This window comes from Opisthocomus hoazin, chromosome 14 (assembly GCF_030867145.1).
Source record: "Opisthocomus hoazin isolate bOpiHoa1 chromosome 14, bOpiHoa1.hap1, whole genome shotgun sequence".
Lineage (NCBI taxonomy): Eukaryota > Metazoa > Chordata > Aves > Opisthocomiformes > Opisthocomidae > Opisthocomus > Opisthocomus hoazin.
The window spans coordinates 11,028,239-11,041,524 of NC_134427.1; the positions used below are offsets into that span (position 1 = coordinate 11,028,239).

At 37.8% G+C, this 13,286-nt stretch overlaps 1 protein-coding gene across 1 annotated transcript in view; it reads right to left on the reverse strand.

Moving 5' to 3' along the window:
- Positions 1-13,286, reverse strand: part of TEX11 (testis expressed 11) — a 34,353-nt gene that overhangs the window by 8,629 nt on the left and 12,438 nt on the right. Inside the window, 11 exon segments of the mRNA XM_075435266.1 lie at positions 1,519-1,605; positions 2,851-2,891; positions 3,620-3,673; positions 4,279-4,364; positions 5,140-5,264; positions 6,353-6,455; positions 7,199-7,336; positions 8,387-8,472; positions 9,202-9,353; positions 10,108-10,186; positions 12,519-12,600. Of these exon segments, the coding sequence (XP_075291381.1) occupies positions 1,519-1,605; positions 2,851-2,891; positions 3,620-3,673; positions 4,279-4,364; positions 5,140-5,264; positions 6,353-6,455; positions 7,199-7,336; positions 8,387-8,472; positions 9,202-9,353; positions 10,108-10,186; positions 12,519-12,600 (1,033 nt within the window).

Below are 13,286 nucleotides of genomic sequence, written 5' to 3' on the forward strand. Positions count from 1 at the left end.
CATTACTAGTATTACCCATCTAATCTCTAGTAATAGGCAGTTCATACTCTACAATTCAATTTCTTAATTAAAATATCATCAACAGCTCATTTAACAACCACAAGAAATACAGTTATTAGTGATTTGTTAAAACAGCTTATTCATGCTTTCAAATTCTGTCTTACTAATTTAATCATAACCATGTACCCATTCTACCACATACCCTAACGCACAAGAGCATGAAGTGGAAAAACATTTTCTTAGGTTAGTAAACAAATATGAATAAAAGTGTTGAACAATATTGCAGAGACAAATAAAAGGAAAAAACCCACAATATTTTGAAGCTTTCTCTATTTTACCCCAGCAAGGTCAAGTACATGGGAACTAAACACACAATTCTAATTAGTAAACAGATGAGCCACCTAAAGACAATCAAACGATTTACAGGAATCTGACCCAATTAAATGTTCAGATTCTACAGTGACTTTGCAGATTCTGCCATGTTAATGTATTTCCTAGGACATGTTTTTGTAATCTCTGAGAACACTGCCTTGGAAAGATCATGGTTACCACAGACCATTCACACTTGTGTTACTGTATTTGTCCTCTGCTGCTTCTCTCCTTGCTTTGTTACTCTTTATCGGAGCATGGCTTGTGAAGATGGGTGCAAAAGCTCACCATGGGAGATGTCTTATGTTACTGATGTCAACTATTTTCTCTCCTGCATGCTCTGGCAGAAGCAATAATCTGAAAAATTGCTTCAGCCCGTTACCCTACCCTTGCATTTTTACCTACAGACAGCAAACACGCTGACTTCTTCACCAGAACAGTGTAACAAAGACTACTAAATTAGGATCCAGAGACACACTACAGGTAGTGCTTACAACAGCTCCATGGGAGCTGCATTCCCCACTAGGAAAACACTTTATCTATGATAACGTTTGCTGTTTAGATTTTGTATACCGTAGTACAAGGCAAACTCAAGGACTGCTGATTGAAGGAACTAATAAAAACAGTCCGTCTGAGTGGCAGAGACAATCTCATCCTGCACCAGCCACACCAGTACACTCATCTGAACTTCCCAATTCTTATTTTGCCTACATGAGAATACGCATACTCAGAATTGGCAGTAGTTTTTTATTGCTCTTAGCAGCATTTTTTTTTCAGACACTGAAGAAAACCATTCTTCTTTCTATTTGCCTGATCTTAAATTTTACTTCTGTAACAGAGTCTTGGTAGTGAAGGGCTAACTAAGAGAAAAATGGAGAACTCTGAAGAGTTGTATCACAAACACAATTCATGTATCAGCTATTCCATCAAACAGACCTTGTGTGAGTACTTGTCTTGATAACTGACTTAAAACATGAGCCATATCATATAGTTGCAGAAGACAGAAAATGCAGCAGGAGAACTTTAAACAGCTGCCAAAGGTGACAAGTTTTATAAATCTACTACATCTTTAAACACTTATTTCTTCCTTAAGGTCTGGCTAAGTGGAGGTGGAGGGGATTCCGTTTAGATTTTGAGAGTGCAACCTACCAACTTTTCTGAACCAGTGAGCTTCAAGGATCCTCAGGTCCCCTGTAAATTTCTCTTCTGTGAAAGACTCAGCAAGTCTCTTGTGAGCTGCAGAAAATGTGTTGTTCAATATATAAGTAACACTTTCTGAGCAGAATAAAAACATTTCCAAGTCTAATAACTACACTACAAACAGAGGTTTCCAAATATAATTCCTGATGAAGAGTTATTCTCACAACTTACATGTAGTATGCTTGACCAGAGAGGCTAATAAAAAACATCGAAAGGTGCCTCAAACAGCATTTTAGATAAGCTACATAAGGCTGCCAACAAGTACTGCCTCTTTAAGTTTACTGACACTGAAGTCTAATGCAGAGGAGTTTTACTTAATTTCATAAAAAGTTGAGGGTTTTAAAATTTAATAACAGGTTTGAGGCCTTTCTTCAAGGAACCTTTAATTAATTTAATTCTAGTCTTCATTCTCCTCTCCTATTTGCCATAAGAATGGCTAGTGGAGAAAAAGTTCTACAATCTCATTGACTTTCTTGTCCAAGAAAGGAAGAGAGGGGTAAAAAAGATTTAGTGGAATTATTTCTTCTGATGGAGAAAATGCCTCTGTAAAACTCCTGTACCTTTTCCAGTGCACAAGACAATTCTTTTTTGAAAGGACAACACAACTCAAAAGTGGGAAGCAATTTTGACAAGCCTCTCCCATCTTTCAGCAGTTTTCTAAGCCTTCCAGGGCAAAAAAAAAAAAAAAAAAAAAAAAAAAGCATTAACTTGATGTAAAAAATGCTCCTTTTTAAACAGCTAGAACAGCAAAAACCACCACTGGTATTTAATTAATGCCATTAGAAAGTCATGCTGTTAATTCAGTTTACAAAACCAAACTTCTTCCTTTTGTGGTAGTCCTGCTACTAAAAATACTAACTCTGTTCCTATTGATGCACTCAGAGTAGGAGACTGTCACTTGAGGACACCCAGGCTGTGGCTTGTACCCAAATATCTGTTGTTTGCATACACAGCCTTATGAAGGATTAAAGAGAAACTGCCTAGAAGAAACTGCTCCTTTGTCTGAGAGAAGCTCCCAGACTTTACTAGAAACAGTTTTTCCAACACTAGCCTGCAAACTTTCCATAGCAAAAACCTGTAAGCACTGAGATCCAACTTCACAACATTGTTGAATCTCCAGTTTTAATTTGCACTGGTGTCAGTGGGAAGCTTTCACTGATTTAAGTGAGAACCTAGACTGAAACGAGGAGTCCAATCATTTTGTTGTCATGGACCTAATCGTATCCTAAAACTTCCACAGATGGAAGAACTACAGAAAATGTAAATAAAACAAAAGCATACCCAAGGTCAAGTAAGTCAGCATTGAGTTGATATCTTCATTTCTACAATGGAGGAAAAATTAAGTTTTAGAAAACATTTTATTAATTTTCTTACAACCGAACACATTATTTATGTTGGAATATATCATCTCCATAATTATGGACATCATAATTCTTCCCCCAACAAACATATCAGGCATTAGAAACTGCTGGCTCTGAAGATGCAGAAGGAGTACTGAAGGCCTGCAAAAAGTTCTCCTGATCTGCAGCAGTGCAGGTCTTTGCAGCAGTGCAGCGGCAGATTTTCACGATTGTTGGGGCTGCAGGTTAAACTTCAAACCCCACTGACACTATGCTGTTTTCTTGACAGTCAAAATCCAGCAGTACAGTTCTACTCCTAAGCCAACACACCATTTGCGAAGTGGCTGGTCTTCAGCAAGGGAAGTCCCTCTCTGAAGTTCTCACTCAGAACTTCTGAAAGGTATCACATCCTAGTGCCAAAAGTTCAACAGGTCGATTGGCCCACATTCCCCACCAAAAATATCTGACAGCCTTACACATTAATAGAAGAGAAAGGCAAAGAGTAAATATTTAAACAAAAGGTTATACAAGTAGAAAAGATGTTCCTATGTGATGTCACTAGGTGAAGTTGGGAAGTCGTCTGTGGATTTTTTACTAGCATAAAAACTAACCTCTTGATTACTCTCCACGAAAATAACCCCAGTAAGAAAATATTACACCATTTGCACAACATGTCCACCATAAGAAAATGGATTTGCCAACGGACTCACCTTATCTCTTCATTTTCTGCCATGACCTTCGACAACATAAGACGAACCAAACATCTGAGAAAAACAAGCAATGAAGAAACAAATTTTTTTTCCAACTGTGTGCTTCTTCCTAATTTTCAAGAAAGGATCCCACTTTTCTTCCTTATGCTGTCAGCCCATGGAACTCACAGAAGTATTCAAAGTATCAAATGGAAATTAAGAATTTAATTTAATAAGAATTTTGTATATTACTATTATAAATGTACTTTAACAAAAGCCTTAATAAAATATGGGAATAAATACCTCTGTCTCACAATATTTGTTTTTATAAACATGATTAAATACTTTAACAAGAAGATACCGCTTCATCGGAGGATACAAACAAACTGGTATTTTCACCAAATGTATTGTTGCAATCTCATTAAAGTTGCTGTTGGTCATCTGTTCAAATCTCAATGTAATCATAAAATTTAGAGCAACTATTACTGTTTGCTTGGGAGAGACTTGGAACATCTGTAGATATTAAAATGAGTTCAGGCTTGAGGTACATCTGCAGCACCAAAAAGACTGCTAACTAATCTTTCATCTACTCTGTCTTCCAACTTCCTCAATATATTAAATTATTTTTTACAAAAAACCAGAAACATTTCTCTTTCCTTGTAAATATACTGAAATCTCACTTTAAAGCTGCAAATAATTGTCGGCAGTCTTGTAAATGTTCAGACAAATACTCCAAAGCTTTGATAGCCACAACTTGTTGTTCATTCTGAAAATAAATTAAAACATGTTTTGTATAAACTTCACTACCTCAGTTACCACAAAAAAAAAAAACAACCAAAAAAAACCCAGAGCAACAGCATATTCCAAAAGTCTGTGCAGTTTACTAGCAGGAAAAAGAACAAGACTGTGGACAGCAGAGCCTCAGAGTCAAGAGAAAACCTTAAGGAATATGATTGGAATCATACGATTCCATCCCCAAAGAGCCTATGGCAAGGACAGGATCAATACAGGCTGGCAAGGCTTTCATGCCTTACAGTGCTATCAACTGAGCCCTGAAAGGCAACCAAAAGCCTCTTCTAATTCTGCCAACATAATCGGCCAGTTCAGACATCACTCAAGTCACCAACTAAGAGGCAAACAGGTGGAACAAGAGACTTTTCTGTCTTTCATCATTGACTTATGTGTATTTTGTACACAGTTCCCCCAGCACACCAACGACCAAATCCCAGAGGCAAGAAAGAGACATAACATTTTGCTAAGGAGAATTTTACAGAAATACACCATGTCATTTCCAGATACCAACATTTATAGCTCAGAATCCTTTAGTTTCCTGAAGAAATACGAAAAAATAGAATTTCTTTATATGTGAGATCAACTCCTACTTTGCATTACACAACACAATGAGTGAGACCTTGGTCATGGAAGCATGAAATACTTAGAAATGCATGAAATACATAGAAATATCAAAAGTAGGCCAAGTTACAGAGGTTACAGCTGTCCTACTTATATCACTAAAGTAAAGACAACATTATCTGCTCTACCTCTAAAGCAATTTGGGCAACTAAACTCAGGAGGTTAGTGCCTGTATTTTCATCCACTCTCAGCTTGTCTTCATGTTGAGACAGCTTTTCTGCTAGCTTCCCCATTTCAATAACTGCTTCCACAGCTGAAATACACATAAGGAATTTTTTTTTTAATAGAAGCAATTGAAAAGTGGTAAGTTCTACTGTTTTAATGCGGCTTTAGAAATGACTTCTGAAAGGCTATAATTTGTTTTTTAATACGATAAATCAAGACAAGAAAACCCGACCATCCCAGCACCTCTCCACATTTATGCATTTCTTCCTAGAGAGGTGCCAAAAGGCTTTCCAAGCTACTAATATAAGGAAACAAGGATGGCATACAAATGAAACTATCTCATATCCTTAATTTTGTTCTGCTAAATAACTGTTCATCACCAAAGATGGAAGAATTTCTCTAATATACTTTCTGGGCATGACTCCAAGCTCCCACGTCTTGGCTCATGCTAATGGTACTGCTGCTTTTATGTTCACACTGTGCTGTGGTTCCCACTCTATACTAGGTGAACAAATTATGCTGTCATTAAAAAGATGTATAGAGAACAATTAACTGGCACAGAACTCATCTGCACATTACTCTGTATTCTAAGTATAGACTGTATTTCTCAATTTTCATTACTTGAGTTAAGATTCTCATTAAAATATGAAATGGCAGAACTAATTCCAAAGAAGAAAGAGTCTACAGAGATATGCCATTCTGCAAGTTGTCTCAGTAATACATGCATTTTCTGGTAAATTCAGGCTCTACTTGTCCAGAGAAATTAGGAACAGCAATAATGGTTCCGTTAAGGTTCATTTAGCTCAGTATCCACTTTTTATATTGCATATGCATCCAAAAGACTACCAAAAACACTAAGTACACAATGCTTCTCACCCTCGGATGCTACGGTAGCTTCTGCCCATGAGAAGATTAGAGACTTCCTAGCCAAAGGCTCCTTCCAGACAACACCAGATATGGCAATGGACTCCACATTTTACATATTGTGTGCACAAAGCATCCCACTCTGACAGTTTAAATCTACAGCCTGATAGTTTCAATGACTTTATAGACCCTTCTTCTATCTACTCTCTATCTTGTCTTTCTCAGCATGTACAGACCAAATCTGCTTAGTATTTTCTAATGTATTTGGCGCTTCTGCTCCTTGTAGTGAACCCTTTATCTTTCAAGTTCTACCTTTATCAGTATCCTTCTCCAACACCGCAATCTTATAAACACTGAATTTAGTAAAGATGCTGTTTGGATCACACCTCTCTGCTTCTTTAACTGCCTCTTTAGCCTATTCACAGAAGAGATTAAAAGAAATCAGTACAATAACTTGAAATCAGTAATATAACTTGCAATAGAAGATAGCTAAAACCATGCACAAAATGTTAATGGTTACATTGTTGATATTTACATAATTTCTCAAGAAGTTTGGTTTGGCAACATCTTACTTGGAAAGAAAAGCAAAGTGACAAGACCAGAAGATGGCACCAAAGGCTGACAATGACCAGACTGACGAAAAAGCCAGTTCCTCAAAATTACAGCTACAGAAACTGAAAGCAAGAGAAGCCCTGAGAACGCTGAAAAATTAAACTCCCTTCTGTCACTTTGAACTCTGAAGTTTAACATCCTCAAACCAGAAGGCCTAGATAGGTAAAGCAGGTGAACTTCTCCGCAGAGGTGAGGGCTCACACACTGCTGTGGGAAGATCTAGTGAGACGCGTCAAATGTTTTTCGTGCCAGGGCTCACCTGTCTTGAAGGGAGGAGGACCTCCAATCTGAGTAGAAACCTGATATATTGAGGCACGATCACACAGCTTTTGGACTGTTTCCCCCACTGGAACAACAGCTGATACAAGAGGCCCCCATTAGCAGCCCAGATGATGGACAACATCTCTCTGCCGGATGATGCAAGTTAGGCAAAGATAGCTCCCTCTCTCAAAGCAAGAGAGATACAGTAATAAAGATGTAAATTAAGTCCCAATGACACAGCTATAAAAAAAATCAATGCAAATAAATATGTATACATATATATACCTTGTCAACTTGTTTCAGATGAAGATAGCAAGAAGCCATGTTCCTCTGCAGCTTAGCCAAATTCTGATCTATTTGCCCAGGCGTGTAGAAGCTGACAGAATAATTGTACCAGTGAAGTGCTTCAGAATAGCTTTTTGCCTAGGAAATTTTAAAAAAAATATACACCCTTATTTGGGCAATTAAACTGCCTCTGTTTTCCCAAATTTAAAAAAAAAAAAAAAAGTCACGAGAAATGAAAGATTTAGATAATCAAGTATACTCTAGTGTAACCTTTCCCCTAGAAGAGCGATCACTGGTCCCACAATGCAGGTAATATTCATCAGGAGAACTGACGCTTTACCTATTCCTACTCTTCCCTTCTTCTTATGGCCGCTATCAAAGACAGGACACTGGACTAGACAGGTCATTCACCTAACCCAGAAAGGACATTCTTATGACTAAATACAAACCAGAAATATTATTGAAAAAAAAAAAAATCTCTCTTCAGGATACAAAGCAACTGAAACTAAGAAAAAGTGTTTATCCCATTTAGACTGTGAACCTTGATAATACTATGCTGAAGATGGTACCATAGTTCAAATTTGGACAGAGAATTTATTTTAAAATGAGAAGAAAGCAAGCTGTGTCATTAGCAAAATTCCTTCTTGACTACACAGATGAGGGGCACACATGTTTTTCTTCATATATTCAAGAAACGAGCGTATGACAGAAATACAATAGTAGAATATGAGCTCATATCCAAATTCTGAAAGAATACGAAGGTATCTGGTTTTGAACAATAGAACATATACATACAGTACAAATGTATATGAAGTAAGATACAATGTAAGCATCCAAAGCTACTTTATGTAGGCTAAAAAGAAGTTGAATACATAAATGATAACACTTCATGTTGCCTTAAAGCAACAACACACCATCCAGAATGATGGGCTGCACGGGTTCCTTGGCTGATCAATTCTGGCCATAACTGTTTCCTTCTACTTAATCTTGAGACGAGGCTACCTGAAACTTGATGTTGTAATGGAAAACAGCACCCAGCTGGATGAAAAATAAAACTAGTGCCAACTGGAACAGGGCTCTTAGTAACAGCTTGCACTCTAACCAAAAAGAGACATACCAAAGAGGTCAGAAAAAGCAGAGCTTCATTTTCACTGATACAAATAACAACACTACTGTCTGGTCCCAAACCTCATAATGTTTGGCAGCTCTGTCCCACATGATGATGTGCAGCTGGTTCAAGGCTTCAGGCAACAGCTGTTTCCCAGTATAATGACCTGAAAAGATACTGCAAATCATCACTTTAGAAGCACTTAATGAAGGACGCTGAGAAGCACCTAAGTACTACCTGAGAAAGAATGTCCCATAGCCTACAACAAAAACCTCTGACACAGCAACAGTTTCAGCCAGGACCCCGTGTTTCATATCCTACTTCTCGGAAGAAAAAAAACACACAACACAAAACCAAAAACAAAAGGCACTCCAAAAAACAGCGGGTAAGAGAATAAATATTTTCATGTTTGAACATGTGGCTCTTGCACCTAGCTCGATGCTACATAAAACATGGTCTGATTTCCAGCAAATCTGACAGTCAAAAAATGCCACGGGTGCAACGGACTTGAAAAAGAAACTGTTAATCAACTGCTGCTCAAACAAGGATATGCAACCTGTTTTAATACTGACAAACAAAAACACATTGAGCTGGATGGACTAAGTATTAACATTACACAGAACTTCTGACAAATGTTTCTAATCCCACATGTATCAGTCACACACAGTCTACAATAAGGAGGAGGAATTTTTCTAGCAAGTGAATTTAACCCTGAGCTTTATCATGACTGTCATTCATTACGAAAATTGAGAGTGCCACGCAAAAGAAACATAAGGGGAAACAGACAAAAATAGAAACAAAGATAAGAAAAAGCAAAAAAGTGAAAAACAGAATTCAAGACTTTAGCCAACTAAATCTAGCTTTCAGCAAACAGCGGCAAAAGATGGATACAGACCTATAATAATTTCTTCAACCTTTTGCTTAGCAAGCAGCTCCCTCTCCATCTGCAACAGGAACTCAATGTGGAGCAGGGTAATTTTTCCAAGGTCAGGTGAAGATTCAAATCGTTCAGGAACAGACTTCAGAAAATCAAAACCAACTGATTCCCTATTCACACAGATGCATTTTTAAGAGCCTGCACAAGAAGAGCTGCTAATTTTTGATTCTAAAGAATAACACAAAAATATTCACACCTTACAGCATGTTTCTCATTAATACTACTGGCACACAGTCACACTGACAGAGTGTGTCAAGGTATTAATTTACTGCAGTTCATCTATTCAGTAGTAACCTCCTATTAGCAGATGCTTGTTCCATAGCATTTACAAGAGAGTTCACTCCTCCCAATGAAAGAGTAAGAATTTACTGCAAGATAGAAGCATATACATAGGTAATCACGATGGAGCGTTCAACAGTGAAAATTCATGCCTCAGTTTATTTTGCGGTAACTTGTTCATCCTTATACTGTTTTTCACAAGAATGATTCTAGGACTCCAAACTCTTTCATTCTGAGGGCTGGTTGGTTACTATGGAACAAAGGTTTCAATCGGATAACTCCAGACTCATGTATGTATGTATTATTCCAGATATATACTACAACTGCTCTGCGAGAATCATTCCAAAGTAAGGCTACAGCATTGCAAATTGCCACTCAACATTATTTCACACTCTGTTCTGTTGCTGCCATAATCTGCATCACCTTCCTATAGAAAAGATAGGCTCCCTCTCAAAACTGTTTACCTGGCTCTGTGACTTTTTATTTAAAATCAAGCATCATTGCATAACAGATGTTCTATGCTTACAAAAGAACACCTACAAAGCCCAAATATTGTGTTCACCTCACTTAGGGAAGCTTTCATACCTTCCATGCTCCAGCAGCAGTTTGGCAGTATTCAGACAAAAGTTTAAAGACATCTCATGGTGCAAGAATTCTGCAACAGCTAGACAGAACACAAAGCAGTTGAGATTATTCAATCATCTTAAGATACTTAACTGCTCAATTTACCATTTACCTCTTATAGCTTCTTTGGGGGGGGGGGGGGGGTGGAGGAAAACACCAACATAATATTTCTAAAACAAAAGGAAGAAGAAAAAATGTCTACTGTGCTTTGACTTTCCTTTCCCTGTACAATTAATGTAGTACTACAGAAAGGTGACAGACTTATAACCCTGGAATTCTAGCCTCTGTCTCTTCAAGCAGGAACAGCATAGGCATTCAGAGCACAAACTTTTGCCTCGAGCTGCTCTCCGTCAAAATGGTCTCCTCCTTTATCCAGCAGGAACCACTTAAGACTGAGGTGAGTGCTCAGGCTGTGCGGTGGTATCACATTGCAGCAGGAAGTACTTAAGTTTAATGCTTTTAGCATCCGCTGTTGAACTGACTGGTGCTGGTAAGTAGGTATCAGTTTTAGACCACTCAGATAAAGTTTAAGAATTGCTAGACTGTGCTGGATGGTTAATAACAAGATTTATACACTTGTAGCTTGGATGAGATCACAGAAAGAACACATAGAAACATGACTGTAACAGTTGTTAAATGAAGCACTTCTAACGCACCTCTGTATAAGTGCACAATACAAGATCTTAATCAAATACCTAAAAATTAGCAGGAAGGTTCACTCAGAAGAAGGAGAAGTTGCAGTGCATGGAAACAACACTCTTTTCTGCCAACCATACAAGAAAAGACACACATCCACTCATTATCAAACTTGCTTGAAAAACTGACTAGTCTTAGTGCTATTAAATATAAGCCAACTGTGTTTTGATAGCCAGCACTATGGCTTCACAATTCAAATTGCAGAACAGAAGCCAACTATCACAATGGCCAGCTTTGAATATCTGTCCATTTGAACACTGGCTGAAATTTCCCAGGAGCAATCTGAAGTGGAGTTTCCATTCCTGCTAGTCTGGCAGCATTCAAACCATTCAGCTCTCTGCAAGAAATTCCCCATCCTACACTTATTTCTCAGAGCATTCTTATGCATCTGATACTTTCCAACCATGAAGAGTACAAAACCTCTCTTCCTTCAGATTTCATTATTTATGGAAATAAATTTCTCGATACATTGCCCTTTCCATATTAACGTCCTTCCAAAATCTTTCTTCTCCTCTCATGCCAATAGAAAAATCAGTTCTTCCCAAATGACAAGTTTGAGGAATCAGGAGAAAAGAGTTTATACACCCTAGATAAACTAAATAAACTCTGGTAACACAGGTATAAAACAACATACTGATTAGCATTTCATGTCTCTTGGCCAAAATCCGCAAAATCACACACAGAGAATAGCAATGTTTCACAAGCCTTTCTTCTATGCTGACTGCATAAGAGACAATCCCCCTTCACGCTTTCTCAGTAACTGTAGTCTGACCTCATTATTTAGGTAGAATATAGTCTAGGATTAAAAGGAGGCCAAGATGTTGACAACAGTGGCTGATACAGGAGGGTCTGATTAGACTGTCCTTGGGAACGAAGTATGTCTTGGAAGAATATGTAAGCTAACTAAGAAGTTTTTTAACAGTTTGGAACCAACACAAGAATGATAGAGTACCCTTAAATGAACTATCCTCATTATAATACTAAAAATCATACCCCCTGAGCTGGAGACCATGGCCCAAGCAAAGACCCTCACTTACGGAGCCTGCACAGTGAAAACGGAGAATACTGTGACTTTAAGTGGAGACGAGACATGTAAGGAACCAAAGGGGAAAAAGGGCAATGAAGCGTAACTGTAAAAGTACTGATAACTGTTGCTCAAAATGTATGTTAACCGCATGTTACTCAAAGTGTGCTACCTTTGTGGAGTCACCACCTAGCACCCATCTCTGCGCAGACATGAAATAAACAGATACCTTGGCTCTGTCTGTGTATTGGATGTTGCACATGGGGTAACAAACTCATCTGTGAGACAACATAACCTTAGGCACATCTCTAAAACAAAACAGACCTTTACATTGCTCTATTTTCATTGTCTTCATTCTAACAGGCTTCAGAGTCCTCCTCCTTCCCTATTTCCAGCAAGTCTATTTAAATTCTCCACAAAAATAAAATCATGCTTAATTCAAACTTGCATTAGCACCTGGGTATCTCCTCTGTGAACACTGACTACTACGTCTCACTCTCCAAAACCAGAATGGCATTTAGCTAATGAAGATTCCTCTACAAGGCATAAGAAAGGGATTTTTTTTTTTTTCTTTTCTATCTACAACTCATGCAGTCTTCCTGGATATGGAGTAGTATGACCTTACTATGAAACCTATGCAGAGCTATGGTACCTGATTTGATATCTTCATCTGACGCTCCACTTTTAAGAAGAATTTTAACTTTCAAAAAAACCCCTGCTGGATGCAAATTCTCCTGCACAATGAAAAACAATACATTACTTGGACGGCTGTTTGTAGAATACAGATCCTCTGAGAGTCCAGCACATTCATAACACAGACAAATATCAGGAAATCACATACACTCCGCTGCATTCTTAAGTTCCATTTTAGTGACTGAAGCAATAGCTAGGCAATTGGTAATATTTTCTTCCTAAATGCAACGTACATCTTTATTATTTACTCCCATACTGACAAAAGATCATGAGCACAATGAAAGCAAGACATACATGATTCTCATTTTGCTGTGGCCCATTTACGATACTTTTAAATAGAAGCTGAACAATACTGAATGATAGAAACATTTCCTGCTTTTCCATGTGTGAATTGGCTGGATTACTCCAGAATTAATACAAGCAGAATTCAAAGTAGCTTATAATAATACGAAATTTAGGAGAGAACAAAAATGGGAGTAATTGAAATAATTAAGACTGTATACTACAGCTCTCACTAAAACACCACACATTTCAGACTCTACAATAAAAATTTTATTCTCATTTTCCATACCCTCGTACAGCACCAAACCATACATTATCAAAAACGATGATAAAAACACTTTCTACCTAAACAGGTGGAATACTTAGTTGGTCAATATTGGGTCACCTGTTCTGTCTGCCCCTCCCTGCAAGTATGAGCCTTTACGACTCCTTACTTGGGGAACCT